The sequence below is a fragment of the Anomaloglossus baeobatrachus genome, unplaced genomic scaffold (genome assembly GCF_048569485.1).
Source record: "Anomaloglossus baeobatrachus isolate aAnoBae1 unplaced genomic scaffold, aAnoBae1.hap1 Scaffold_334, whole genome shotgun sequence".
Classification (NCBI taxonomy): domain Eukaryota; kingdom Metazoa; phylum Chordata; class Amphibia; order Anura; family Aromobatidae; genus Anomaloglossus; species Anomaloglossus baeobatrachus.
In genome coordinates, this window is record NW_027442718.1 from 108023 (window position 1) to 135092 (window position 27070).

The 27070-nt window shown below is 46.2% G+C and overlaps 2 protein-coding genes across 2 annotated transcripts in view; both read left to right on the top strand.

The window, feature by feature from the left end:
- LOC142271033 (gastrula zinc finger protein XlCGF66.1-like) overlaps window positions 1–27070 on the top strand; it is a 59876-nt gene that overhangs the window by 12909 nt on the left and 19897 nt on the right. The window lies entirely within an intron of this gene.
- On the top strand, window positions 1507–15446 carry LOC142271032 (uncharacterized). The gene is made up of 3 exons (XM_075332458.1): window positions 1507–1567; window positions 7528–7641; window positions 13557–15446. The coding sequence occupies exons 1-3, from the start codon at window positions 1507–1509 to the stop codon at window positions 14840–14842; spliced, it is 1461 nt and encodes a 486-aa protein (XP_075188573.1). The 3' UTR covers window positions 14843–15446.

Below are 27070 nucleotides of genomic sequence, written 5' to 3' on the forward strand. Positions count from 1 at the left end.
TTACTTTTGCGTTTACTGGAAAGTTCCGGTGGACCAAATATAATAGATCCCAATATAAACGAGAGATCACTCCCGCTGAGCATCTAGAGGTTGCTATGCGTTGCATGACTTTGTTCTGCTCCAATGCTCTACCCGTAATAGAGATTTCTGCCTGATAGGCATGTCTCAGTTGCAAGTACTTATAAAACTCAGAATTCTGGATCCCAAACTCTGCTTGCAACTGAGGGAAGCCTCTGAGTTGCTCCCCCCCCCCTCCACAATATGTGTGAATCTATTTATCCCTCTCAAAGCCCAGCTCCCAAACCCCTCTAAACGATGCAAGTTAGGTAACCATGGAGTTTTCCATATAGAGGTGTATTGTGAAATTCCCTGAATGTCTTGTAGTTTTTTAGTTTTATCCCAAAGTTTTTGGATTAGTAGTAGGGTTGGGCAACTATTAGCAGCAGCTCCGAAGCCTCCTGCCTCAAGAACCTCGTATAGACTAGTGGAGTGAAAATATTGTTGTAGAATTATATACTGTGCCCCCCCCCCCCACCTCCAGGGTCCTCCCATCCCCTAATGTGCTGAAGCTGAGCCGCCAAATAGTAAACCCATGGATTGGGTACCGCCAGACCTCCACTACTTTTATCCCTCTGCAGGGTCTCGAGCCTAATGCGCTGCATCTTTCCGCTCCAGATCACTTCCCGGAATAATGCATTTACCTTATGGAAAAATCTTTGTGGGATCCATTGTGGAGAGTTGTGTAGCTTGTATAATAGTTGGGGCATCCAGATCATTTTGATCAAGTTAGTGCGGCCAACTGCTGAGAAGGGTAGGCGAGACCAGACTTCCTTCTCATCCTTAAATTTCGACAGAATAGGGGTTAGGTTGAGATTCTCATAATCCTCAACACGAGTGGTGACTATTATCCCCAAATATTTAAACTGGGCAACAACCTGGAGGCCCGAGTGTACGTAGTTAAGTGAGTTTGTGGTTCCATCCACCGGAAGTAATACAGACTTTTCCCAGTTGATTGATAGACCTGAGTACTTCCCAAATTCTTGTATAACCCCCATTGCTCTTGGCAATGATGATGTTGCATTGGCCAGAAAAAGGAGTGTATCATCTGCGTACAACGCTATTTTTTCCTCCTGACCACCCCTCCTGAACCCTGTTATGTCTGGATTGGATCTAACCATTGCCGCCATAGGCTCAATGGCCAGAGCAAATAGTAAGGGCGATAGCGGGCATCCCTGGCGGGTGCCGCTACCTAGGTGGAAAGGAGAAGTAAGGCATCCATTAACTTTGATCCTAGCAGTAGGGTTATTATATAGAAGTCTTACCCAGAAAATAAAGTCCCTCCCCAGTCCAAATCTTTCAAGTACTGCCCAGAGAAACTCCCACTCAATAGAGTCGAAAGCCTTAGCGGTGTCTAGGGAGCAAATTACTCTATCCCCTGAGTTATCAACTGGCAATTGTAAGTTGAGGTGTAACCGTCGTATATTCACTGCCGTTGATCTGGAAGGCATGAACCCCGACTGGTCCGAATGGATTAGTGAAAGTATAACCTTATTAAGTCTGGAAGCTAGTACGTTAGCTATTATTTTGATATCTGTAGGTAACAGAGAGATACCGTGTTTCCCCGAAAGTAAGACAGTGTCTTACATTCTTTTTACCGCCAAAAGTCCCACTATGTCTTACTTTCGGGGTATGTCTTATATTGGAAAAAAATCCCACAGCAATCGCAGCAAGTCTCCATGCAATGTACGGTATGGGGACTTGCCGCGATTGCTGCACATGAGGGCACTGAGGCTGCGTGTTTTTGTATGTTGTCCGTGGTCCTGATGGACCATGGACAACATTACTGCAACATTTCTCGGTGGCCGAGCATTCGGCTGAGCGCACGACCGCCGGCATGTGACAGCTCTCAGCTGAGCGCTCGGCCGCCGGCATGTCAGGGCGCTCGGCTGAGCGCTCGGCCGCCGTCATGTCAGGGCGCTCAGATGGGCGCTCGGCCGCCGGCATGTCAGGGCGCTCGGCTGGGTGCCGGACCGCCGGCATGTGACGGCTCTCAGCTGGGCGCTCGGCCGCCGGCATGTCAGGGCGCTCAGCTGGGCGCCCGACCGCCGGCATGTGACAGCTCTCAGCTGAGCGCTCGGCCGCCGGCATGTCAGGGCGCTCGGCTGCCGGCATGTCAGGGCGCTCAGCTGGGCGCTCGGCCGCCGGCATTTCAGGGCGCTCGGCTGGGTGCCCGACCGCCGGCATGTGACGGCTCTCAGCTGGGCGCTTGGCCGCCGGCATGTCAGGGCGCTCGGCTGAGTGCTCGGCCGTCGGCATGTCAGGGCGCTCGGCTGAGTGCTCGGCCGTCGGCATGTCAGGGCGCTCGGCTGAGCGCTCGGCCGCCGGCATGTCAGGGCGCTCAGCTGGGCGCTCGGCCGCCGGCATGTGACGGCTCTCAGCTGGGCGCTCGGCCGCCGGCATGTCAGGGCGCTCGGCTGGGTGCCCGACCGCCGGCATGTGACGGCTCTCAGCTGGGCGCTCGGCCGCCGTGCATGTCAGGGCGCTCAGCTGAGCGCTCGGCCGCCGGCATGTCAGGGCGCTCAGCTGAGCGCTCGGCCGCCGGCTATTAGGAGCGATCAGCTGATCGTTCACAATAGTCGGCTGCCGGTACTGTAAAGAAGAAAAAATAAATAACGCTTTCCGTTTACTATGTCTTACTTTCGGGGTACGTCTTACATTAGCCGACCCCCCCAAAACCCCCACAACATCTTACTATTGGGGGTGTCTTACTATCTGGGAAACACGGTAGGTCTATAAGAGTCAGGGATGAGGAGATCCTTGCCAGGTTTAGGTTTGACAACTATCACTGCTTCTCGCATCGACTGGGGCAAGGAGCCATTTTTGGCTGCTTGCTGGAAGGCCGACAGCAGATGGGGGAGCAGGATGTCTACAAACTTTTTGTAAATCTCTGTGGGGATCCCATCTGAACCCGGTGACTTATTATTGGGCATGGAGGATACCGCTAAATGCAACTCTTCCAGTGTGAGTGGACTGTTTAGGTATACCCTGTCCTCATCTGAAAGTGAGGGCAAGGGGATGTCTTTCAGGTAAGAAGCTATCTGTTCCCTATCATATTGCAATTTAGTACTGTAAAGTTGTTTGTAGAATTCAGAGAAGGTAGCCAAAATTTGGTCAGGTTGATTGACTATGGTCCCGGTTTTGTCCCTTAGCGCCCCCACAAATGTGTTCTCCCTTTGTGCTTTAGCAATCACCGCTAATAAATGACCTGCTTTTTCGCCCTCTTCAAAGAATCTCTGTTGTGAAAAAAGTCTTTTGTTAGTGGCCCGTTCCTTAATGTGAGAGTCATATGCTTCTTGTGCCCCCTACATTCCAGTAAGTCCCGTGTATCCCCTGACAGAATGTACTTCTGTCTCTGTCATCTGGACCCGTTCTTTAAGAAAAATTTTAGATCTACTGACCCCCTGTATCAGTGACCCCCTCAGACAGGCCTTCATGGCATCCCAAACAGTGTTAAGCGACACCTCCCCAGTACAGTTGTCCTGAAAATAGTATTCAAGGGCTAGTTCAACCGGGCCCACATCTATAATCTGTAGCCAAAAAGGATTGAAGGACCACAAGCTGCGGGTACGATCAAGCCCGGGTAAAATATTAAGTCGTGTCAACCATGGGGAATGGTCTGATAAACCACTAGGAAGGTATTCTGTGTTTTCCACCATTGGCAGTATACCCTCCGAGCCCAAGATCAAGTCTATTCTGGACAGACTGTTGTGTGTTTTGGAATAGCACGAGAATCGCTTGATTCCAGGGTTTCTGATTCACCACAGATCTGAAAGTGCCAGTTCAGCCACCGTGTCCCCAAATTTGGAGTTAGGATAGTGTTCTGAGTACCCGCATTGTGTTTGTCCCAATATGGGTGAATGATGTTGAAATCCCCCGTGCACACCACCTGTACATTGGGGGTCTTGCTAATCATTTCCGCAATTTTGTTCATAACAGTATTATAATATGGAGGCGGTATATAAGCTGTTATCAGAAGGAGCTCCTTGTTAAATATTTTACAGTGCACGCAAATGAATCTACCTTCCTGACTACTGTGGATGAAATGATCTCAAATGGGATTGCTCTGTGGACTAAGATACTGACACCTCTGGAATGAGCTGTGTAGGTTGAGTGGAAACAATGGCCCACCCATGAGCGATTCATGATGATTGCTGGAAAGTGGGATTTGACCTGTTCCATTACTGCTACCCTTTTTGTGGGGTCCCCCAAGCCACGGACATTCCAAGAAAGAATGTTAATCCTACTCGCCATCCTGGTGGTATGCGTATGTAGTGGAAGTAGTCACACCCAGCAAAGAGTTCCAACCCTCCTCCACCTTCCTGAACCACATGAGAACCATTAGCAGACATAAATATAAAAGCATCAATAAAGCTGCAGAAACATTCCCCCCCCTCAACCCCCTCCCATCTAACAGTTGTCCCACAACATAAATGTTGAAACTGAGGCACCAGTCCATCCTGAAGCCGATAACAAGAGAGACAAAATTTCCGCTTCCCAAAATGGTTTAAGGCAAGAAAAAAAAAAAAGCCTGAGAACAATGAAAAATGCAGGGAAGTGAGAAAAACCGTCTCTGGAGGTGAAAAAGGGAAAGAAAAAGGAAACCCAAACTCCTCTTCCAGGGAGTTCTGCTGGAACCAATCAATGGGTATCATAATAATTTTATCCACTGGGACAATCCTATGTAATCGTAGCAGACAGTCGAGTATTCATCACCCATAAAGTCCTTAAAGGGTTACATATCAACGTTGTGGACTTTGCCTGAGCCGTTGCTCATTCATATCGAGCCATCTGAGAGCATCTTTAGGATTTTCAAAAAAGAATGTCTCTTGCAGTGCAGCCACCCTGAGCCTCGCTGGGTACAGCATGGAGTACGAGACTTGTGCATTTCTCAGCTACCCTGAGCCTCGCTGGGTACAGCATGGAGTACGAGACTTGTGCATTTCTCAGGCGTCGTTTCACATCTGTGAATTGAGCTCTTCTTTTTGAAATTTCAAATGAATAATCAGGCAAGAAGGATATTTTGTGGCCGTCCACAGTTATGGAGCCTTTGTTTCTAGCCACTCTTAGGATCGCATCCCGGTCTCTATAATGTAGTAGTTTCACCAGGATAGGTCTTGGAGGAGCTCCCGGAGGCAGGGGTCTGGTGGGCACTCTGTGGGCTCTCTCCACAGCATACAGGGGGGATAGGACCTCTGTGCCAAATACTTTTTGCAGCCATCTCTCAAAGAATTCTGACGGATTTGTGCCCTCCGTTTTTTCTGGAACCCCTATCAGCCACACATTGTTTCTCCTCAATCTATTTTCTAAATCATCTGTCTTGTTAAGTAGAAATGACAGTTCCTGATCATGCCTGTGGGAGTCACGGGTAACCTGGGACATTTTGTCCTCTAAGTCACTGATTCTCCCTCTGACGCAGTCATGCGGTCATTCACTTTTTGGAGGCTCTGTTTCACACCTGATAACTCCTCCATGATTTGGCCCATCTGGAAGCTGAGGGATGTCATCGTGGAGCCATTTTGAGCTATAGCTGCAAGCACGTCTTTCAGAGTGGGCTCAGCACCCTGCAAAGTTGTGTCAGGCTCATGTGGACATTTATTATGCATGGATGCAGGGAGCTCCAGCTTGTCCTGCAAGCCTTGCTGTAATAATGAGTCTGCACTATTTCCTCCTTCCTCCTCCACTGCATTGTGAGGGCTGTGCTGCGTGGAGCTCCCCAGTTTAACTCTTTCATCCCTGTGCACCGTGGGAGCCCTGCATTCTGTGCCCCTGGCATACTCGGATAGTTTTTCAGCTGCATGAGTTGCTGCAGCTCTAGCTGCTTTGGAGGCTGGTGTCTGTGTCCCACTACCATTTTGTGCAGTACCTTCCATTCCTGTTGCCGCCTCCTTCTGCCTCCTGCTCGTCCCCCCAGCCATGTAACCTCCGTCCAAGCTGTGCAGTAAGTTCAGGGTGATCTCTGGTTGCTGCACGGATGATTTTTGTCCTCGCCACGGCCCAGTGGAAGTCAGGATAATCGGCAGTTCCAGGAGCTCTCTTCTTAGCTGCTTCTCACATCTCTGGCCAGGCCACACCCCCTTGCATCTTCCCTTTTTACCACTTGTTATTTGGGAATGCAGTTTCTTTTTCCTTTGTCTGTTGTTTTCCTTTTGTGTCATTATCATAAAGGAGGACTAGTGTTCCTCCTGCCCTGCTCACTAGACACGGTTGTTGGTTAGGTAAGACACGTGATTGTTGCACGACGTGAAAGAATCTGTCTTGGGACATCGGGGAGCTCAGGGTTGCTCAGAGTAAGTGACAGGGTTTATCCTTCCTGTTCTTCTCTAGAGGCAGTGGTTCCCACCCCATCTTTCTCATGATACACAGCCTGTTGGTGGAACACATTGGTAACTGGTGCCTACTGTCAGCAAAGTCCAATTACAGAGGCTCTGGTGATGACTGGGTAGGCACTTAATCATGCCCCTCTGGGTAAGCCTGGTTCAGGGCGCAGTGAGGCTACACCCTTCTCCTCAACCTATTAGCATGACAGGTCTACATGTAATTCTTCAAACGACATGATTCAGAAGAAACCCTCAAAGGCTCCATTCACTGTAATGAGTCAGCAGAGTTAGTCTAGACTTCTCATGGCAGTGCGTCAATCATCCCTGTCTAGTGAACGGTTATCTCCAGTAATTGTATTATTACAGCGGATTCTGTATGATGTTACATTGTCATCTTCTCCCCATTCAGGTTCCTACAATATTGGATCCACTCAGTGGAGATCTTCTATATAAGAGAATCCTCCTGATTGACCCATCAAGGATGGATATGGACAGGGACAAGATGGCGGAGAGGATATTACACCTCACCCTAGAGATCCTCTTCCGGCTTACTGGAGAGGTGAGAGATTCTGATGACGTCACATTACATCATTCTTATCTATGGGAATAACAGATGGACAGAACTGGAGAGGTGAGGACTCTGGAAATGTCTGGAGTGAGATTTATTACTGTGTCTCTCCATAACCAGGATTACACAGTAGTGAAGAAGACCTCTAGTGAGCGCTGTCAGGCCCCTGTGTCTGAGGGATGGGGAAGACCCCTGAGCCCAATCACGGGGCCTCACCCCCCGATACATGAGGACATCAATGACCAGAAGATCCTAGAACTCACCTACAAGATGATTGAGCTGCTGACTGGAGAGGTGACACTGCTGGGAATGCTGGGACATTATACAGTAACGCTATGAAGGGATCGGGGGTGACGGTATCATTGTATGTGTCAGGTTCGTATTAGGTGTCAGGATGTCACCGTCTATTTCTCCATGGAGGAGTGGGAGTATTTAGAAGGACACAAAGATCTGTACAAGGACGTCATGATGGAGGGTCCCCAGCCCCTCACATCACCAGGTAATAGACAGGACTAAATACACACGGCCTATAATTATCTGTATGTAAGGAATGAATTCAGTCCCTGTATGTGTCTCCTCCAGCTCTATCCAGTAAGAGGACAACACCAGAGAGATGTCCCCATCCTCTTCTCCCACAGGACTGTAAACAAGAAGATCCCGATGTTCCTCAGGATGTGTTTCCTCCAGCTCTATCCAGTAAGAGATATCTACTCATGTACTTTCTGCACTAATTTTGTGTTTACATTTTTAGGTTTTCTGCTCTGGGGTTTTTTTTAGCTGTATTTTCTTTGCTTCTGCTTCTTTTGCTGTTTGCTTCTAGTGTCTTCTCTATGTCATTATGAAGGCAACTCAAAGACCTGCAGAGTGTTCATGAATACCCTGTTTCCCTGAAAATAAGACCTACACCGAAAATAAGCCCTAACATGATTTTATGGGATTTTTCGAGAATGCTTGAAATATAAGCCCTACTCCAAGAATAAGCCCTAGTTACAGTCAGGAGTTGGGAGGAATCAAATTGCTCAATTTCTGAGGAACCCCACTCTCTTATGGACTCCATCAGTTGTATTCTAAGGTTAATTGTTTAAGTAACTTTGATGATTTCAAAGTCATGTGACATGATGTAACCAAAGGTCTCTTAATTGCAGGAGTCTAAATGAACTGAACAGGACACAGGCTGGCATGCCGGACTGGTATTAGGGGAAAGGGAGAGCAAACTGGACAATTTCACAGGGCCCCCATAATCCTAGTGGCCCCAGTGTTTATATGCCAATTATAGGACTGCTTAGGCTACTTTCACACCTCCGGGTTTTGCAATGCGGCACAATCCGGCACTTTGCAGGAAAACCGCAACGTTTTTTTTTTTTGCTGCCGGTTGCGTTTTTCCTGCATAGACTTTAATTAGTGCCGCATTGTGCCGCATGGGCTTGCGTTCGGTCCGGTTTTTGCCGCATGTGGCAGATTTAGCCGATGCGGCGGCCGGATGGAACGTTCCCTGCAACGTTTTTTGCTCCGGCAAAAAAAACCGCATCGCGCCGCATCCGGCCGATGCGGCGCTTTTCCCAATGCATCCCTATGGATGCCGGATGCGGCACGATGCGGCAAAAACCGCATCCGGCCGCCGCATGCGGTTTTTGCCACTACGCATGCTCAGTAGCATTCCGCAAGCGGCAAAAACCGGACCGGCCGCATGTAAAAAACTTATGCAAAGGATGCGGTGTTTTCACCGCATCCGTTGCATAGGCTTCACAGCCGGATTGAGCCGCACGGCTCAAACCGGATGTGTGAAAGTAGCCTTAAGGACCTTTTTTACATCACATCATGTGACCAAAGGCTGGTGTGTGTGTGTGTGTGTGTGTGTGTGTGTGTGTTCACGCCAATTTTAACCAGCTTTGCCAAAATGGGCAGAACTTGGCCAGAACAAGGGTGTGATGCCACCTCTTCTCTAATTCATAACAAACTGCAATGTTTCCTATGCCAGAAATCTCACTCCAGTCCCTGACGTCATTTTTCAGTGCACATCACCGGTCTTGATGAATTTGAACCCTTATGCTTATCTGTACAGGCTGCAAGACCCTGCTACCTGCTTTGGTTACAAAGCCTAATGCGGGCTTTACACGAGACGATATATCATGCGATATGTCGTCGGGGTCACGGTTTTCGTGACGCACATCCGGCATAGCGCACTACGTCGTCTTGTGTGACACTTCCGAGCGCCGCAGTATCGCTCACAAATCGTGAGTCGTGTACTCGTCGTTAACTTTCATAATATCGTTTATTTTCATGGGTGCAGGTTGTTCATCGTTTCTGTGGCATCACACGTTGCTCCGTGTGACACCACGGGAATGATGAACACAGCTTACCTGCGTCCCACGGCACCCGCCGGCTTAATGGAAGGAAGGAGGTGGGCGGGATGTTTACATCCCGCTCATCTCCACCCCTCCGCTTCTATTAGCCGGCTGCCGTGTGACGTCGCTATGACGCCGAACGTTCCTCCCACTTCAGGAAGTGGACGTTCGTCGACCACAGCGAGGTCATCCGGAAGGTAAGTGCGTGTGACGGGGTTAAACGAGTTTGTGCGCCACGGGCAGCGATTTTTCCCGTTACGCAAAAACGACGGGGGCGGGTACGATCGCTCGTGCTATCGCACGATAGTTCGACTCGTGTAAAGCAAGCTTTAGGATAGGCCATCAGCATTACAGTCTCGGACAAACCAGTTGAGTTTTCAACATCTGTCTTTATTTTATTTTCATCTTCGAAAAAAACCTCTTTGAAATTGTCTATGTTGTGGATCAATGTTTCAAGGAGATGTTTGCAGGTTTTGCCAACTGTCATGGCAGCGTCAGGATCTGTTGAAATGATAGACTCTGGTACTTTGCATGTAAATTTCTCTACTGTCTGTGAGCAGTGCAGGGAGACGCAGGCATCAAACCACAGGCTTGGGCAGGCTAGTAAGAGTTATTCTCTGCTGGGCTGCTTGTTAATGTCTGTGATCACATGCTGTAGAGGAGAAAGTATTGTTTGCTCCCGTTCTGTATATGCTGGCAGGACTATTTTATTAATGCCAGCTATAGTTTACCTATACTGATCTGGTGAGGTTTTGTGATCCAGATTTATGGGTGTTTTGTGCATTATTACTGTGAGCTGTTGTTGTGTTAACCCTTGTTGTCATTATTGTTGCTACCTTCCTGCTCTTGCTTTTCTCCTTAGCCTCTCACTGTTTATTTTTGTGAATTTGCAATGATTCCCATCTGTCTTAGGCCCCCTTCACACATCCGTGAAACACGTGCGTGTTTGTTCCGTTTCCGTATATACCGGAGACACGGACAAACATGCACCAATGTTAATCTATGATTGTGGTCACACGTGCGTTATTTCATTATGTCCGTGTGTGCGTGTCCGTGATCGGTATGTGTTTCCGTTTTGCACGGGTGCATGTCCGTTATCTGCACGGAGCACGCACACGTGGACACAATGAAAGTCTATGGGTATGTGCAGACACGTTAGTAAACACGTATGCATCTACCTATAGTCCGTGTCCGTTTGGTGTTTTTTTTTCTAGCGATGTCGGCCATTCTTTCTATTTCTGTCTATGTCGGTCGATCTCCCTGAGTCCGTCGGTCGGTCTCTCTGTCTGTCTGTCGGTCTCTCTCTCTGTCTGTCTGTCCCTCTCTCACAGTCTGTCGGTGAGTTTCCCCCTCTCTCATACTTACCGTTCCCCGATCCCCGGCGCGGCGCTGCACGGCGTTCACACTGCTCCGGCGGCTTTTACTATTTTGAAAAAGCCGGCCGCTCATTAAACAATCTCGTATTCCCTGCTTTCCCCGCCCACCGGCGCCTATGATTGGTTGCAGTGAGACACGCCCCCACGCTGAGTGACAGGTGTCTCACTGCACCCAATCACAGCAGCCGGTGGCCGTGTCTATACTGTGCATTGAAATAAATAAATATATAATTAAAAAAAACGGCGTGCGGTCCCCCCCAATTTTAATGCCAGCCACATAAAGCCATACGGCTGGAGGCTGGTATTCTCAGGATGGGGAGCCCCACGTTATGGGGAGCCCCTCAGCCTAACAATATCAGTCAGCAGCCGCCCAGAATTGCCGCATACATTAGATGCGACAGTTCTGGGACTGTACCCGGCTCTTCCCGATTTGCCCTGGTGCTTTGGCAAATCGGGGTAATAAGGAGTTAATGGCAGCCCATAGCTGCCACTAAATCCTAGATTAATCATGTCAGGTGTCTCCCCGAGATTCCTTTCATGATTAATCTGTAAGTTACAGTAAATAAACACACACACACCTGAAAAAATCCTTTATTAAAAATAAAAAAAACACTAACAAATTCCCTCATCACCACTTTAATAAGCCAGAAAAAGCCCTCCATGTCCGGCATAATCCAGGATGGTCCAGCGTCGCTTCCAGCTCTGCTGCATGAAGGTGACAGAAGCTGCAGCAGACACCGCCGCTCCTGTCAGCTCCATGCAGCAACTGAGGTGAGTAGCGCGATCAGCTCAGCCGTCACTGAGGTTACCCGCTGTCACTGGATCCAGCGGTGGCCGCGGGTAACCTCAGTGACAGCACAGCTGATCGCGCAGCTGTCTTCATTTGCCGCGTGGAGCTGACAGGAGCGGCGGTGTCTTCTGCTGCTCCGGTCACCTTCATGCAGCAGAGCTGGAAGCGACGCTGGACCATCCTGGATTACGCCGGACATGGAGGGCTTTTTCGGGCTAATTAAATTGGTGAACCAGGGTATATGTTTGTGTTTTTTATTTCTAATAAATGGTTTTTTCTGGTGTGTGTTTATTTACTGTAACTTACAGATTAATCATGAAAGGAATCTCGTGGAGACGCCTGACATGATTAATCTAGGATTTAGTGGCAGCTATGGGCTGCCATTAACTTTTTATTACCCCGATTTGCCAAAGCACCAGGGCAAATCAGGAAAAGCCGGGTACAGTCCCAGAACTGTCGCATCTAATGTATGCGGCAATTCTGGGCGGCTGCTGACTGATATTGTTAGGGTGGGGGGCTCCCCATAACGTGGTGCTCCCCATCCTGAGAATACCAGCCTTCAGCCGTATGGCTTTATCTGGCTGGCATTAAAATTGGGGGACCGCACGCCGTTTTTTTTAATTATTTATTTCAATGCACAGTATAGACACGGCCACCGACTGCTGTGATTGGCTGCAGTGAGACATCTGTTACTCAGCGTGGGGGCGTGTCTCACTGCAACCAATCATAGGCGCCGGTGGGCGGGGAAAGCAGGGAATACGAGATTGTTTAATGAGCGGCCGGCTTTTTCAAAATAGTAAAAGCCGCCGCAGCAGTGTGAATGCCGTGAAGCGCTGCGCCGGTGATCGGGGATCGGTGAGTATGAGAGAGGGGGGAAACTTCAGTCACTCGGGGGATTAGCGGTCACCGGTGAATCCTTCACAGGTGACCGCTAATCAGTACTTGACACAGACAGAGACGCGGTATGAGGATGAAGTTGGGTGAAGTTCACCCGAGTTCATTCTCATCTCGCAACTCTGTCTGCTGTCAGCCGACATTTATAAACGACATTGTGCATCACACACACGGACATTCCTCGTACACATACACGTTCATTCCACACGCACACACGGACATTCTACACACAAACACGGCTAGCATACGCAATTCACACAGATGCCACACGGACCATAAAAACGGACACAAAAACGGGACACGGACCCGAAAAACGACCCGTAACACACGTGCGTGTTTTTCACGGACGTGTGAAGGGGGCCTTAATCTGTATTTCCATCATAATCCTGCCCCTTCCTTCCCTTGGGGATTACAGATTAGATCTAGTCAGTAGACTAGTAATGCACGTGACTCCGGCATCTCCATCTTCAGGGGTAATCCAGAGGTTAGGAATAGCTTGGGGTCCCCTAGTGTGAGGGACAGTATAGGAGCCCCCTATCCCTCATTATCCTGCAGTCACATTGTGACAATCAATCAGATTATTTACTGTAGCACATTCCAGAGAACTGGTGCTAGGAATGGGAGAGCCGAATTAACAAAGATGTAACTCTTAAGGCTGCTTTATACACAATGATATCGCTAGTGATCTCGTTAGCGACGTGACACTCCCAGATCGTTGCTACGATTTGCCGAGATCGCTCATAAGTCATTTTGTAGCGGTCACTCGTACCCATCTCACAAACAACGCTACATCGTTCAGCGAGATATTGTTTGATCAAGGCGGTCATGTGGATGTTGTTCGTCGTTGGCAGGGTGTCAAACGTAGCAATATGTCTGCTGCGTTTCAAACGCCGAACAGTATTTTGAAACTGAACGTCGTGTCAACGATCAACGATTTTCGCTATTTTTCAGATCGTTCAGAGTCGTACGTAGGTGTCACACGCAACGACGTCGTTAACGACGACGGAAGTGCGTCACGAAAACTGTGATCCCGACGACATATTGTCAGATAAATCGTAGCGTGTAAAGGGGCCTTTAGATCTCGATATTGGACAACAGATTCAGAATAATTTTTTCCCTAATTTAATTTCTGATGTTATGGTTTAAAAAAATTAAATGTACTTTCAAGATATCATTAAAAATTAATAACTTGGTGTTTATTTTTAGCAGATGACTGTATTGGGAGTTCAGATGGATCTCTAATATCTTCAGAATTTATAACAGATGATGAAAGTATCCCACATGATACATATGAAGAGCATGTTGTTGTCCCAGATATACCTTCAGTCCTTCCTAGGAAATCTCTATCATCTGATCTTTTCAAACAAGTCCAAAATTCCGATTTATCACAGAATTGTAAGCAAAATAAAAGTTACCGAAGGGATGTTGAATACGAAACTGCTCCTACAAGGGAGAAACCATTTTCATGTTCAAAATGTGGGAAATGTTTTACCAGGAAATCAAATCTTAATATCCATGAAAAAACTCACACAGGGGAGAAGACCTTTTCATGTTCAGAGTGTGGGAAATGTTTTATTTGGAAAACAAATTTTGTTGTGCATCAAAGATCTCACACAGGTGAGAAGCCATTTTCATGTTCAGAGTGTGGGAAATGTTTTACCAGGAAATCACATCTTGTTGACCATCAAAAATATCACACTGGGAAGAAGGCATTTTCATGTCAAGAATGTGGGAAATGTTTTATTCAGAAATCATACTTTGTTAGACATCAGAAACTTCACACAGGGGAGAAACCATTTTCATGTTCAGAATGTGGTAAATGTTTTACTCAGAAATCATCTCTTGTTGTGCATCAAAGATCTCACACTGGGGAGAAGCCATTTTCATGTTCAGAATGTGGGAAATGTTTTATTGAGAAATCAGTTCTTGTTGTGCATCAAAGATCTCACACAGGGGTGAAGCCATTTTCATGTTCAGAATGTGGGAAATGTTATATTCAGAAATCAGATCTTGTTGTGCATCAAAGATCTCACACAGGGGAGAAGCCATTTTCATGTTCAAAATGTGGGCAATGTTTTACTAGTAAATCACATTTTCATAAACATCATAAAATTCACACAGGGGAGAAGCCATTTTCATGTTCAGAATGTGGGAAATGTTTTATTGAGAAATCAGTTCTTGTTGTGCATCAAAGATGTCACACAGGGGAGAAGCCGTTTTCATGTTCAGAATGTGGGAAATATTTTATTCGGAAAGAAAATCTTGTTAGGCATCAAAGATCTCACACAGGAGAGAAGCCATTTTCATGTTCAGAATGTGGGAAATGTTTTATTCGTAAAGCACATCTTGTTAGGCATCAAAGATCTCACACAGGAGAGAAGCCGTTTTCATGTTCAGAATGTGGGCAATGTTTTACTAGTAAATCAGGTCTTGTTAAACATGTGAAGATGCTGCACAGGGAAAGGAACCTTTTTCATGTTGTGAATAATTGAAATGTTTAACTGGTAAAGCAAGTTTTGCCAACCATCAGAAAACCAACAGAGCGGAGCAGCCATTCTTGCTTTCAGAATTTGCCAAATGGTTTTAAGACTAATCAGATCCTGTTGTCCGATGAGTCACACAGGAGAAGCGATCATGATGTACTATAATTCAAAGGGTTTTATAAAAAGATTGGCTACAATTGCTCAAGTAAGAATTTCTGAGGAAAAGAACCATTTTATTTCTTTTTAAACCTATTGTATTTTTTGGACCATAAGACACACCTAGGTTTTGAAGGAGAAATATAGGGAAAAAGATTGACACAAAAAATGTGGTCATGAAGCACTGTTATGGGGGGATCTGCTGCTGACACTGTTACTGGGATAAAATCCCCCAATTCTGTACTGATGTCACCCATCCTGGGCCCCTTACAGGTACTGTTGATGTGTCTCTCATCCTCGTGTATATTGTATATCTATCCTGGTATATATGTTGCCCATCTTTATCCCATCCTGGTATATATGATCCCCATCCTGGTATATATGGTTCTTGTCCTAGTATATATGTCCCCATTCTTGTATATACAGTTAGGTCCAGAAATATTTGGACAGTGACACAAGTTTTGTTATTTTAGCTGTTTACAAAAACATGTTCAGAAATACAATTATATATATAATATGGGCTGAAAGTGCACACTCCCAGCTGCAATATGAGAGTTTTCACATCCAAATCGGAGAAAGGGTTTAGGAATCATAGCTGTGTAATGCATAGCCTCCTCTTTTTAAAGGGACCAAAAGTAATTGGACAAAGGACTCTAAGGGCTGCAATTAACTCTGAAGGCGTCTCCCTCGTTAACCTGTAATCAATGAAATAGTTAAAAGGTCTGGGGTTGATTACAGGTGTGTGGTTTTGCATTTGGAAGCTGTTGCTGTGACCAGACAACATGCGGTCTAAGGAACTCTCAATTGAGGTGAAGCAGAACATCCTGAGGCTGAAAAAAAAGAAAAAATCCATCAGAGAGATAGCAGACATGCTTGGAGTAGCAAAATCAACAGTCGGGTACATTCTGAGAAAAAAGGAATTGACTGGTGAGCTTGGGAACTCAAAAAGGCCTGGGCGTCCACGGATGACAACAGTGGTGGATGATCGCCGCATACTTTCTTTGGTGAAGAAGAACCCGTTCACAACATCAACTGAAGTCCAGAACACTCTCAGTGAAGTAGGTGTATCTGTCTCTAAGTCAACAGTAAAGAGAAAACTCCATGAAAGTAAATACAAAGGGTTCACATCTAGATGCAAACCATTCATCAATTCCAAAAATAGACAGGCCAGAGTTAAATTTGCTGAAAAACACCTCATGAAGCCAGCTCAGTTCTGGAAAAGTATTCTATGGACAGATGAGACAAAGATCAACCTGTACCAGAATGATGGGAAGAAAAAAGTTTGGAGAAGAAAGGGAACGGCACATGATCCAAGGCACACCACATCCTCTGTAAAACATGGTGGAGGCAACGTGATGGCATGGGCATGCATGGCTTTCAATGGCACTGGTTCACTTGTGTTTATTGATGACATAACAGCAGACAAGAGTAGCCGGATGAATTCTGAAGTGTACCGGGATATACTTTCAGCCCAGATTCAGCCAAATGCCGCAAAGTTGATCGGACGGCGCTTCATAGTACAGATGGACAATGATCCCAAGCATACAGCCAAAGCTACCCAGGAGTTCATGAGTGCAAAAAAAGTGGAGCATTCTGCAATGGCCAAGTCAATCACCAGATCTTAACCCAATTGAGCATGCATTTCACTTGCTCAAATCCAGACTTAAGACGGAAAGACCCACAAACAAGCAAGACCTGAAGGCTGCGGCTGTAAAGGCCTGGCAAAGCATTAAGAAGGAGGAAATCCAGCGTTTGGTGATGTCCATGGGTTCCAGACTTAAGGCAGTGATTGCCTTCAAAGGATTCGCAACAAAATATTGAAAATAAAAATATTTTGTTTGGGTTTGGTTTATTTGTCCAATTACTTTTGACCTCCTAAAATGTGGAGTGTTTGTAAAGAAATGTGTACAATTCCTACAATTTCTATCAGATATTTTTGTTCAAACCTTCAAATTAAACGTTACAATCTGCACTTGAATTCTGTTGTAGAGGTTTCATTTCAAATCCAATGTGGTGGCAAGCAGAGCCCAACTCGCGAAAATTGTGTCACTGTCCAAATATTTCTGGACCTAACTGTATAGCCCTCATCTTGGGCCCATTCTGGTATATATTTCCCCATCACACTGCATACATAAGAAAAGAAATGATTATACTCCCCATCCCTCTGCTCTTCCGGTGCACGGTGTTCTCTTCTGATGCTAGCAAGTGACTTCAGCTTGTAAGCGGCGCAGCGCATGACATTACTGCCATGTGCCCCCAGTTACACGCAGACGTAAGTGTTACAGAATAGTCAGCCATAATGTGCTGAGCAGTCATGTTGTATCTAACAGCCATCTTGGGAAGACTTGAGTAAACTAACTTTGCAGCTAATGAGCTGCACTGGCTAGAGTTCTCCCCCCAGAGAGGACATAGAGATGACATCAGTGTAATTAGCAAGTATAAGAAAAGGCCCAAAAAAGGTTAAATTGAATAGAAGAATATAATTGCGTCAGTTGATAGATGGTGATGTGTCGTCATGAATAGCAGGTGTATTGAATTGATAAAGAAATTAAGTTGTTAGTAGAGTTGTCAGTGTGTGAAGAGTTATGTGAAGTAGAGGCGCCTTCAGGGATCAGAAATGTCAGCAATGACAACATGGCTGAACTAGTGAAAAGTATCATGGCGGCCCATAGGAATCCAATACGTTTATACCGCAATGCTCGTAAATAATGTCATGATGTATCATTATATTCTTTGTTCTCCAACGTATACGCCTTTCTCTGCAGTATGAGCTTTCCTTTGTCTAATATGTATAAGAGCCCCACACGCCTTTCGGGGGACACTTCTTCTTCTTCATCTGTTGCTAATTCTGCTGTTCTGCCAGACACATGCGTGTGTCATCCTGCCGCTAACCTGTCTTATCTGCTCTGTTCCTATCTCGGAATAAACTTCAGTCTTTGCTTGGAAAGGATTGTCTACAACGTCTTCTTAGCTCTCAAGGTCTACGGACATTTTCTTTCGGTAAGCTGCCAGAATATTCACTGCTCCCCACAGCCGGGATTATGGGTTTGGAGAGCAGTGAATATTCAATGTCTAATAGTAGACACACGTGATCGCCCAGTCATAGCAGTAAGCGGGCGGCTTAGTAATCATGTGTACCCGATATTAAAGAGAATGAATATTCGTTGCTCCCCATGCTAATAATACCGCCTACTTCTTGGTTGGGGCTGGCTTCATTGTCTAGAGGTTGGTGGGATTATGGCGTGGGGAGCAGTGAATATTCATTTTCTTTTTTAGCTGGCACACTGTTAGCCTTTTTGAGAGCCTTTAGGAACATTTGTGAAAGGTTTTGATACGGGATTATATTTAGATAATTCACTAATCTCAGGTTGCCCACTGCTTTATTTACTAAAAAGCGCAGCCCAGATTGGAGATAGGAACTCTGAAGTATATATATCACATTGTATATAATTGCATTTCAAATCTTGTTTTGTTAATAAATGCTTGTAAATATATATTCTTCATGCCTATCTTTCTCTATTGTCTAGATGTGATGATTTTGCCTCAGAACCTCTGGAGTTGATGCAGACCTGTAGGCATTTCACACCAAAATAGTGAGGGGAGAATTCAATCACACTGCATCCTAGATATGTGGAAGTTGTTAAGACGCTCTGTTCCCAAATTATCAAAGCTTTTATGCCAAAAAAACTGTCACAAAAATTTGGAAAGTTGTGCCAAGATTTGGCATTTTCACTCTAAAATTGGCAAAGCTTGGGTGGGACGGGGGCGTGATACCACAGCTCCTTGTTGTTCCCTATGCCAGAAATCTCACTCCAGTGTCTGATGGGAGTAATATTTCTAGCATGGCACAAGGAGACACATGCCACTCGTCAAAAGCTCCAGATTCATGAGGAGGCATTTACCTCTTCATGAATCAGGAGTGGTCCCCGCATAAATGGGGCTTTTTATGTTATAAAACTGATTCCTTTACAAAGGATAATTGTTGTAATAAAAAAAACTAAAGGATTTTATCTGTCTGATATCCAAGAGGTTACTTTTTTGTGGGGCTACCCACACATAGAGATATACGGACCTGTTGAAGTTCGGGTTTTTCAGTCGGACTTTAAATAAAGTTCAGTTCGGGAACCGGACTGGTTCTGAACCCCGTTGGAAGTCACTGATTGGGCAGTTCGGGTCTCCGCCCACATGCATCCAGCCATAAACAGAGCATTTATTACCAGGGGAGGGAGGGTTTTTTCCTTGTACACAATACATCCTATTGCCTTGTGCGCACTAGGTGTTTTTGCTGCGTTTTTAGCGGCGTTTTTACCGCGCTTTTGCACTGAAAACGCAGTGACATTGCTTCCCCAGCAATGTCTATGAGTTTTCATTTTTGCTGTCCGCACACAGCGTTTTTTTGTAGCTGCGTTTTTGTGGTGACCACAAAAATGCAGCATGTCAATTATTTCTGCGTTTTTCACTGCGTTTTTCACCCATTGAGTTCAATGAGATGTTCAAAAACGCAAAGAGAAACGCATATAGCTGCGTTTCTATGACTAAAAACGCAGCTATAAACGCAAGGGGTGGGTAGTAAAGTGACGTGTACAGGAAGAGGATTCCTTCTGATGGTAAACACAGAAGTATGAATCCTCCCGGTACCGTCACCGCCGCTTCCACCTCCATCCTGTGCATGTCAGCTCCCGTGCGGCGTCATGGCTGGGCGGGAGGTGGAGGCAGCGGCAAAAACAAAAGTGAACAGTAGAAAAAATGTCATACTCACCTGTCTGCAGGGTCCCGGTGCCATGTCCGCTCCCAGCTCCTGTCCCGGTACTTCTGCTTCGGCTGTGTGCTCTCAGGCACGTACAAAGCCTGCAGGACCTGGCAAAGGATCACCTGATGCAGTCACCTGACGCATCAGCTGATCGTAATTCTCACGGTGTCGCCGGCTTTTTAGCGCCCGGCCGGCTTAACTTATCAGCTGATCCTGCCGTCAGGAGACTTCATCAGCTGATTACCGGCAGCTCCTGCAGCGATGGGACAGGATCAGACTCTCATCCAATCACTCCAGGAGCTGCCGGTAATCAGCACGGACGTGACTCAGTATTTTTTTTTCTTTTTTCTACTGATGCATCAGCTGATTGTATAACCGGCTTTTATACAATCAGCTGCTGTCATGTGATTCACATCCTTGATCCTGACACATCATCTGATCACTTTGCCTTCCAGCAAACCGATCAGATGATATTGGATCCGGATTGGAAGGCGCGGGACCCTTGACCCAGGATTACTGCGGAGGGGGGTTCTTTATTTCAATAAAGATGGAGTCACTAATTGTGTTGTTTTATTTCTAATAAAAATATTTTTCTGTGTGTTGTGTTTTTTATTTATCTTTACTAGAAATTCATGGTGGCCATGTCTAATATTGGCGTGACACCATGAATTTCGGGCTTAGGGCCAGCTGATAATATACAGCTAGCCCTAACCCCATTATTACCCAGCGAGCCACCGTCACCAGGGCAGCTGGAAGAGTTGGATACAGCGCCAGAAGATGGCGCTTCTATGAAAGCGCCATTTTCTGGGGCGGCTGCGGACTGCAATTCGCAGCGGGGGTGCCCAGAAAGCAAGGGCACCCTGCACTGTGGATTCCAATCTCCAGCTGCCTAGTTGTACCTGGCTGGACTCAAAAATTGGGCGAAGCCAACGTCATTTTTTTTTAATTATTTCATGAAATTCATGAAATAAAAAAAGGGCTTCCCTATATTTTTGGTTCCCAGCCGGGTACAAATAGGCAGCTGGGGGTTGGGGGCAGCCCGTACCTGCCTGCTGTACCTGGCTAGCATACAAAAATATAGCGAAGCTTATGTTTTGTTTTTTTTGGGCAGAAAACTCCTGCATACAGTCCTGGATGGAGGATGCTGAGCCTTGTAGTTCTGCAGCTGCTGTCTTCTCTCCTACATACACTAGTTCTGCAGCTGTCTGCTCTCCTGCATACAATGAAGAACATATTGAAGAAGAAATGACATCAAAACTTTTTTTTTTTTCATCAACAATCTTTAATGGCATTTGTTCACTGAAAAAAAACGCACCAAAACGCGGTAAAAACGCATGCGTTTTTTTTGCCGCAAGTGCTGTATTTTAAGACAAAAATGCACATAAAAACGCAGCGTGAAAAAAACGACTAGTGCGCACATACCCAAACGATGTTTTTTTCCTCCTCGTGAAAGCCATTCACACACTGCAAGCGGCTTGCACTGGGCCGAGCACTGAGTGTACCCGAGCACGGCGATGCTAGATCGAGTGGTTAGGATACATAAAGCACCTGAACTCTGAACTTTAACACTGATTCTTTGTATTAAGTCTGTATTTGGTACAAACCTCGAACTTTATTATTTAGGTTCACTCATCTCTGCCCACAAACCTTTATTACAGTTTATAATATGGGTATAGAAGAGACCAGAACTGAAAGGGGTCTATCTCTTGGTGGAGAGGAAGTAACATTTATGATACCTATGCTGGGGTTTTGTGAATTTTATGGGATTCGTTCACTAAGTGTTTATCCTTAATTAAAAATGAGAATAATATAAAGACAGTGTGACATTAGGTACAGGGAAGTACCAAGTGAATGGCGAAACGGAAACCCTGTGTATAGCAAAGGGGAAGATGGTGACTTCTGACTAAATCTATCACTGGGCCCTGGGTTCCCTTACAGCCTTAGATAGGTTCCACATCTATGAGCCGATCCGGATACCTGACATTGGTCTGGACCCTAGGTGGGATGAGCTCTTCGTCAACCCCACTAGGCACTAAAGGACACACAGGGATAACAAACAAGGGGAAACAATATACAACTTATCTCTAGATGACTCAGTAATCAGTAAGCAATCCTACTGATGCGTGCAAGCCACCTGCTTGCATCCAGAGCTTGCGAAGGAACTCTTACCAGCACAAATTCAGGGAAAATGTACTTAAACCCAAGGGGATATACAGATGATTAACAGCAGAAGGGAAGGGGAGCTCTGCTGGGTCCTACAGGGAAAAGGATGAAAACCCAGCAGAGTAGCTACCTAGTACACTGAATACTGACAGCAGCAATAATAGAAAATCAGGGACCATTTTGCACAGCCAGACGCTGTGATTTTCTATTGCCGGACACCACAGGACTGTCTGTTACCCGTGACAGGCAGGGACTCTGATTCCAATGATGTGTCATTTACTGAGCTGCTTGCTGTTTTGATAAAATTACAGTATTATTAGGGGATTATCACTAGAGAACTAGTAAACCAGCAACCATGTATCCTCCATCTCCATCAGCTCTGTATAACCCCACCTCACCCCTGACTGGCAGCTTTCTGTCTATGCTTATTGTACACAGCAGCTAATCAGTGATGTGGGTGGGGTTATGCACAGAGAAGCATTTTGAGAACTGGTGAATCTTAAGCAGATAAAATTGATTTTTATCAAAACTTTAGCAAGCAGCCAAGTAAGTGACACATCGCTGGAATCAGGGTCTCTGCTTATACAGGTCAGTTGGACACACACGTTACAGGTAGCTTTGTTCCTCCTAAACTATAAACCACATCCTGAAACCATACGCTATTAAATGTTATATATGTAATCTGAAAAGTAGGAAGTATTAATAAAAATGTACAAAAGATGTTACAAATGGAAACAAAACAATACAGCATATACAATTACATAAAATAAAATAGAAAATTAGGGAACCTGGGTCACAGAAATGGCTTCAGATTTCTGGAAGGAAGGACTCCACTTGAACGTACAGTACAGACCAAAAGTTTGGACACACCTCATTCAAAGAGTTTTCTTTATTTCCATGACTCTGAAAATTGTACATTCACATTGAAGGCATCAAAACTATGAATTAACACCTGTGGAATGAAATACTTAAAGTGTGAAACAACTGAAAATATGTGTTATATTCTAGGTTCTTCAAAGTAGCCACCTTTTGCTTTGATTACTACTTTCCATACATGTAACAATGTTAAAATAGGAAGACCCTGATGATGAGGAGAGGGGACACCTCCTGCAACTCACCTGAGGCTGTACTCTATGCTCCCTAACGTCTCTATACGGATCCTTCCTCCCATTGTCATCATGTGACTAGGCCTTCGCTCACCCTGATCTCACCTTGGCTAGTGAGAAGGATGGCAAAAGCAATAGTATCACCACTGCAATAATACAACACAAGGTAAAAGATACAGAGGGAAAATAGACACAAAAAGTAAAAACACGTCAAGCTCTTCCAATGCAGCTAAACATCACAGCTGCAATAGTCACAACTACTCAGCTTTTTCCAGAGACAGGTTCCTTCCACTTTTAATAACGACGAGGCATGATCACAAAATAGATGTACCAGAGATTAAGGCTACAAAGGACAGCCAGATTAGAAAAAGTACCTAACCCCTACAGCACTAAAAGAAAGTAAATTCACTCAAATCAAGTTGTAGACCTGTGAACAATAAGGCGCTGTGACCTTCTGATCCCAGACTCACCAGAGGCCTCCTCAGAGCGGGACACACTCATGACACATTATCCATAACTTCATTCATTTTCAAGTTAATTTTTTCTTGTTCCGTATTGGAGATCTTCTCATATCCTTCTTATTGGTTCTCCTTCCTCCTCTTCATTTTCTGAATTCCGGAATTCTCTGAATGACGTATCAGAATGAACATTTTCCCTTTAAATTCTCAGGATTACAGTCTGAAGATTCCAGATCTGTAGATCTTTGCCGTGTCCATGCAATAGTTATTGTGAGGGATTTTCTATAAGATTTACTTTTGTGAAAGAAGGTGTTTGCCCGACATTGCGCTATGAGCCAAATGTCTATCATGGTGCAGAGAAAGGCGGCAATCGATCTCCCCCCTAGAAGTGGGACTCCTGGGACAAATAGGGGACAAATGTGGAGTGGGAAAAATGTGTGATCAGTGTTGGTCAGAAATAAAATCCATTTTAGTATAGGTTATTACTTATGTTGTGCTCTGATCTGGAAGAACAGGAATTGTGAGCACTTTGGGAATGTCACAGAATGGATTGATAAAGGTATAACTAGATTGTCCCCATTATTTAGAGGAATAATTATAATTAATTTTATTCATTTATATAGCGCTATTAATTCCACAGCGCTTTACATACATTGGCAACACTGTCCCCATTGGGGCTCACAATCTGTATGTCTTTGGAGTGTGGGAGGAAACCGGAGTACCCGGAGGAAACCCACAGAAACACGGGGAGAACATACAAACTCCTTACAGATGTTGGAATGTAATATGTACATTGTGTAATGTTCAGCAAATATTTGGGTAACAGAAGAATGACTTTCACTATCTGCAATTATTATTTTACTTGATAAAGGATAAAAATAAATGGTAATCACTGATAAAGGGGAGAATAGATCAATAGAGAATTAATCAATAGATGTAAGGGGGAAAAAAATTAAGAGTTGTCACAGTTTTATCAATCATTTAGGATATTTGGATGACAACTTACACTTGTTACACGCCTGTCCCGTGTCTGGGATCTGCTCCCTTCCCCCGATCTGCTGAACTTTCCTGTGCTCCATGTTGGGCTTTGCAAGTAGCCTTTTATATTGTCTGTGCACAGTGACCTGTCTGAGGTCTCCAGAACATCTCCAGACTATCTGTGGCCTCCAGCACCTCAGCTACCAATCTGCCTGTGGCTTCCAGTATGTCTGCACCTGTCTGCAGTCTCCAGAACATCTCCAGACTATCTGTGGCCTCCAGCACCTCAGCTACCAATCTGCCTGTGGCTTCCAGGATGTCTGCACCTGTCTGAGGTCTCCAGGACGTCTGCGGCTTCCAATACCTCAGTTACCTGTCTGCCTGTGGGTTTCAGTACCTCTGCAGCCTGTCTGCAGTCTTCAGGACTTCTGCTGTATGCCTGTGGCAGCTTTTGCCTCTGCTGCTCGTCCCTGGTTTTCCAGGATATCTGCTACATGATGTCCGCTGTCTACCTACAGCTTCCATTACGTCTGACAGGAGAATTTCTTATTAATCAAAGAGGTTGAATTGATTTTCTCCAGTTGAAGACTTTATTCCTGTTCAGGGAGAGCCGCCAATAGCTTTGTTAACTTCTAGCCTGTAAGTAGTGAAACTCCGGGAATGTGACAGTAGGATTTTTAGCCTGCAGCTCCTCTATTGAGTACATGCGATGTTCCTCTAGATCAGGGGTGGGGAACCTTTTTACTGCCAGGGGCCATTTGGAATTTTCTACCAACCCTTCGGGGGACGCACAAAATGATCAACTTGAAAATTACCTGGCTATATTTGGTCAAACAATTAATTAACTCACCCCTACTGTGGTGGCCGGAGCTGCTTCTCTTTGGTGCAGCTGTGATACTCGGTGATATTGATCACCTTGTTTCTCACAACTGCTTTTCCAGGTTTGTCTCGGTCTGGAGATGCTGGGGGCACACACATCAAAGAAGATGCTGGGGCGCATAAATTACAGGAGACACTGGGATTACACCTCACAGGAGGGGCTTGGGCATATACATCACAGGAGGGGCTGAGGCATATACTGTACATCACAGGAGGGACTGGGTCATATACATCACAGGAGGGGATGGGGCATACACATCACAGGAGGGGCTGGGGCATATACTGTACATCACAGGAGGGGCTGGGGCATATACATCACATAAGACGCGGGAGCATATACATCACAGGAGGGGCTGTGGCATACACATCACAGGAGAGGCCGGGGCTTTTACATCACAGGAGGGGCTGGGGCATACACATCACAGGAGAGGTTACAGGAGAGGCTGGGGCATGTACATCACAGGACGGGCTGGGGCGTGTACATCACAGGAGATGCTGGGGCATATACATCACTAGAGGGGCATGGACAGCCCTGGTGGTGGCACATACATGACTGGGGACAAGGACATCACTGGCGGAGGCACGGACAGCACTAGTTAGCAACACGGACAGCACTAGGAGACAGCACTAGGAGGCAGCATGGACAGCACTAGGTGGTAGCATGGACAGCAATAGGTGGCAGCACGGAGATCACTAGGTGGCATCACTAGGGAGGCACAGACAGGACTGGGGGGGCATAGACATCACCAGGAGGGCACGGACTGCACTGGGGGCATAGACAACAGTGGGAGGGTACAGACAGCAGTGACGAGTACAGAGCACTGGGGGGTACACAGTACAAAGGGGTGGCACGCAGCACTGGGGAGCACGGACAGCATAAGGGGGGCATGGACAGCACTGACCATGGCATGGACAGCATTGGTGGCAGCATGGACAGCATTAGGTGGTGCGGACAGCACTGGGGGGGAGCATAGACATCACCCAGGGGGGTACAGACAGCACTAAGGGGCACGGACAGCAGTAGGAGGTTACACAGCACTGAGGGGGGTACACAGCACTGGGGGGTACACACAGTACTAGGGGTAGACACAGCATTAGGGGGTACACACTGTACTGGGGGTACACAGCACTGAGGGGTACACAGTAATAGGGGTACACAGCACTGGGGGGTACAGTACTAGGGGTACACAGAGCACTGGGGGTACACACAGCACGAGGGAGGTACACACAGTACTAGGGTGTACACAGCACTGAGTGGGGGGGCAGCAATGGGTTGAGTACTCACAGTACTGAGGTGGGGGTGGAGGAGTCACACACACACAGCACAGCACAGGTCCGGGAGGCCAGTAAATCTGCTGCAGCTATTCTGTGACTTTATTGCAGCGTGCTGCTTATCCCGCCCACCAGAGCATGCTAACACAGGCCGGGGTTAAGCCTAGAATGTATGGGCTGCAGTCAGGTCCTGGAAGGAGCCTGTACATTCTAGCATTTAGTAGTGAGTCTGTTTAGAATGTACGGGCTGAAGTCAGGATCTGGATGGAGCCCATACATTCTAGCATCTACCCACAGGGTATCAGGCAGTAGGATTTAAAGGGCAGGCAGCCGGGAAAGGCGCGGCTGCCGCCAGAGCACTTCATTCCCCAGGAATGTGCCCAGGGAATTCATAAAAATTTGTCACGGGCCGTATACGGCCTGCGGGCCGGAGGTTCCTCACCACTACTCTAGATGGATCGTGTTTGACAGAATT

Coding starts and splice junctions, on each gene's coding strand:
- LOC142271032 (XM_075332458.1), top strand. CDS start 1,507: ATGAACCCCGACTGGTCCGAATGGATTAGTGAAAGTATAACCTTATTA. Junction 1,568..7,527: donor CTTATTAAGTCTGGAAGCTA/GTACGTTAGCTA, acceptor TGTCTCCTCCAG/CTCTATCCAGTAAGAGGACA. Junction 7,642..13,556: donor GTTTCCTCCAGCTCTATCCA/GTAAGAGATATC, acceptor GTTTATTTTTAG/CAGATGACTGTATTGGGAGT.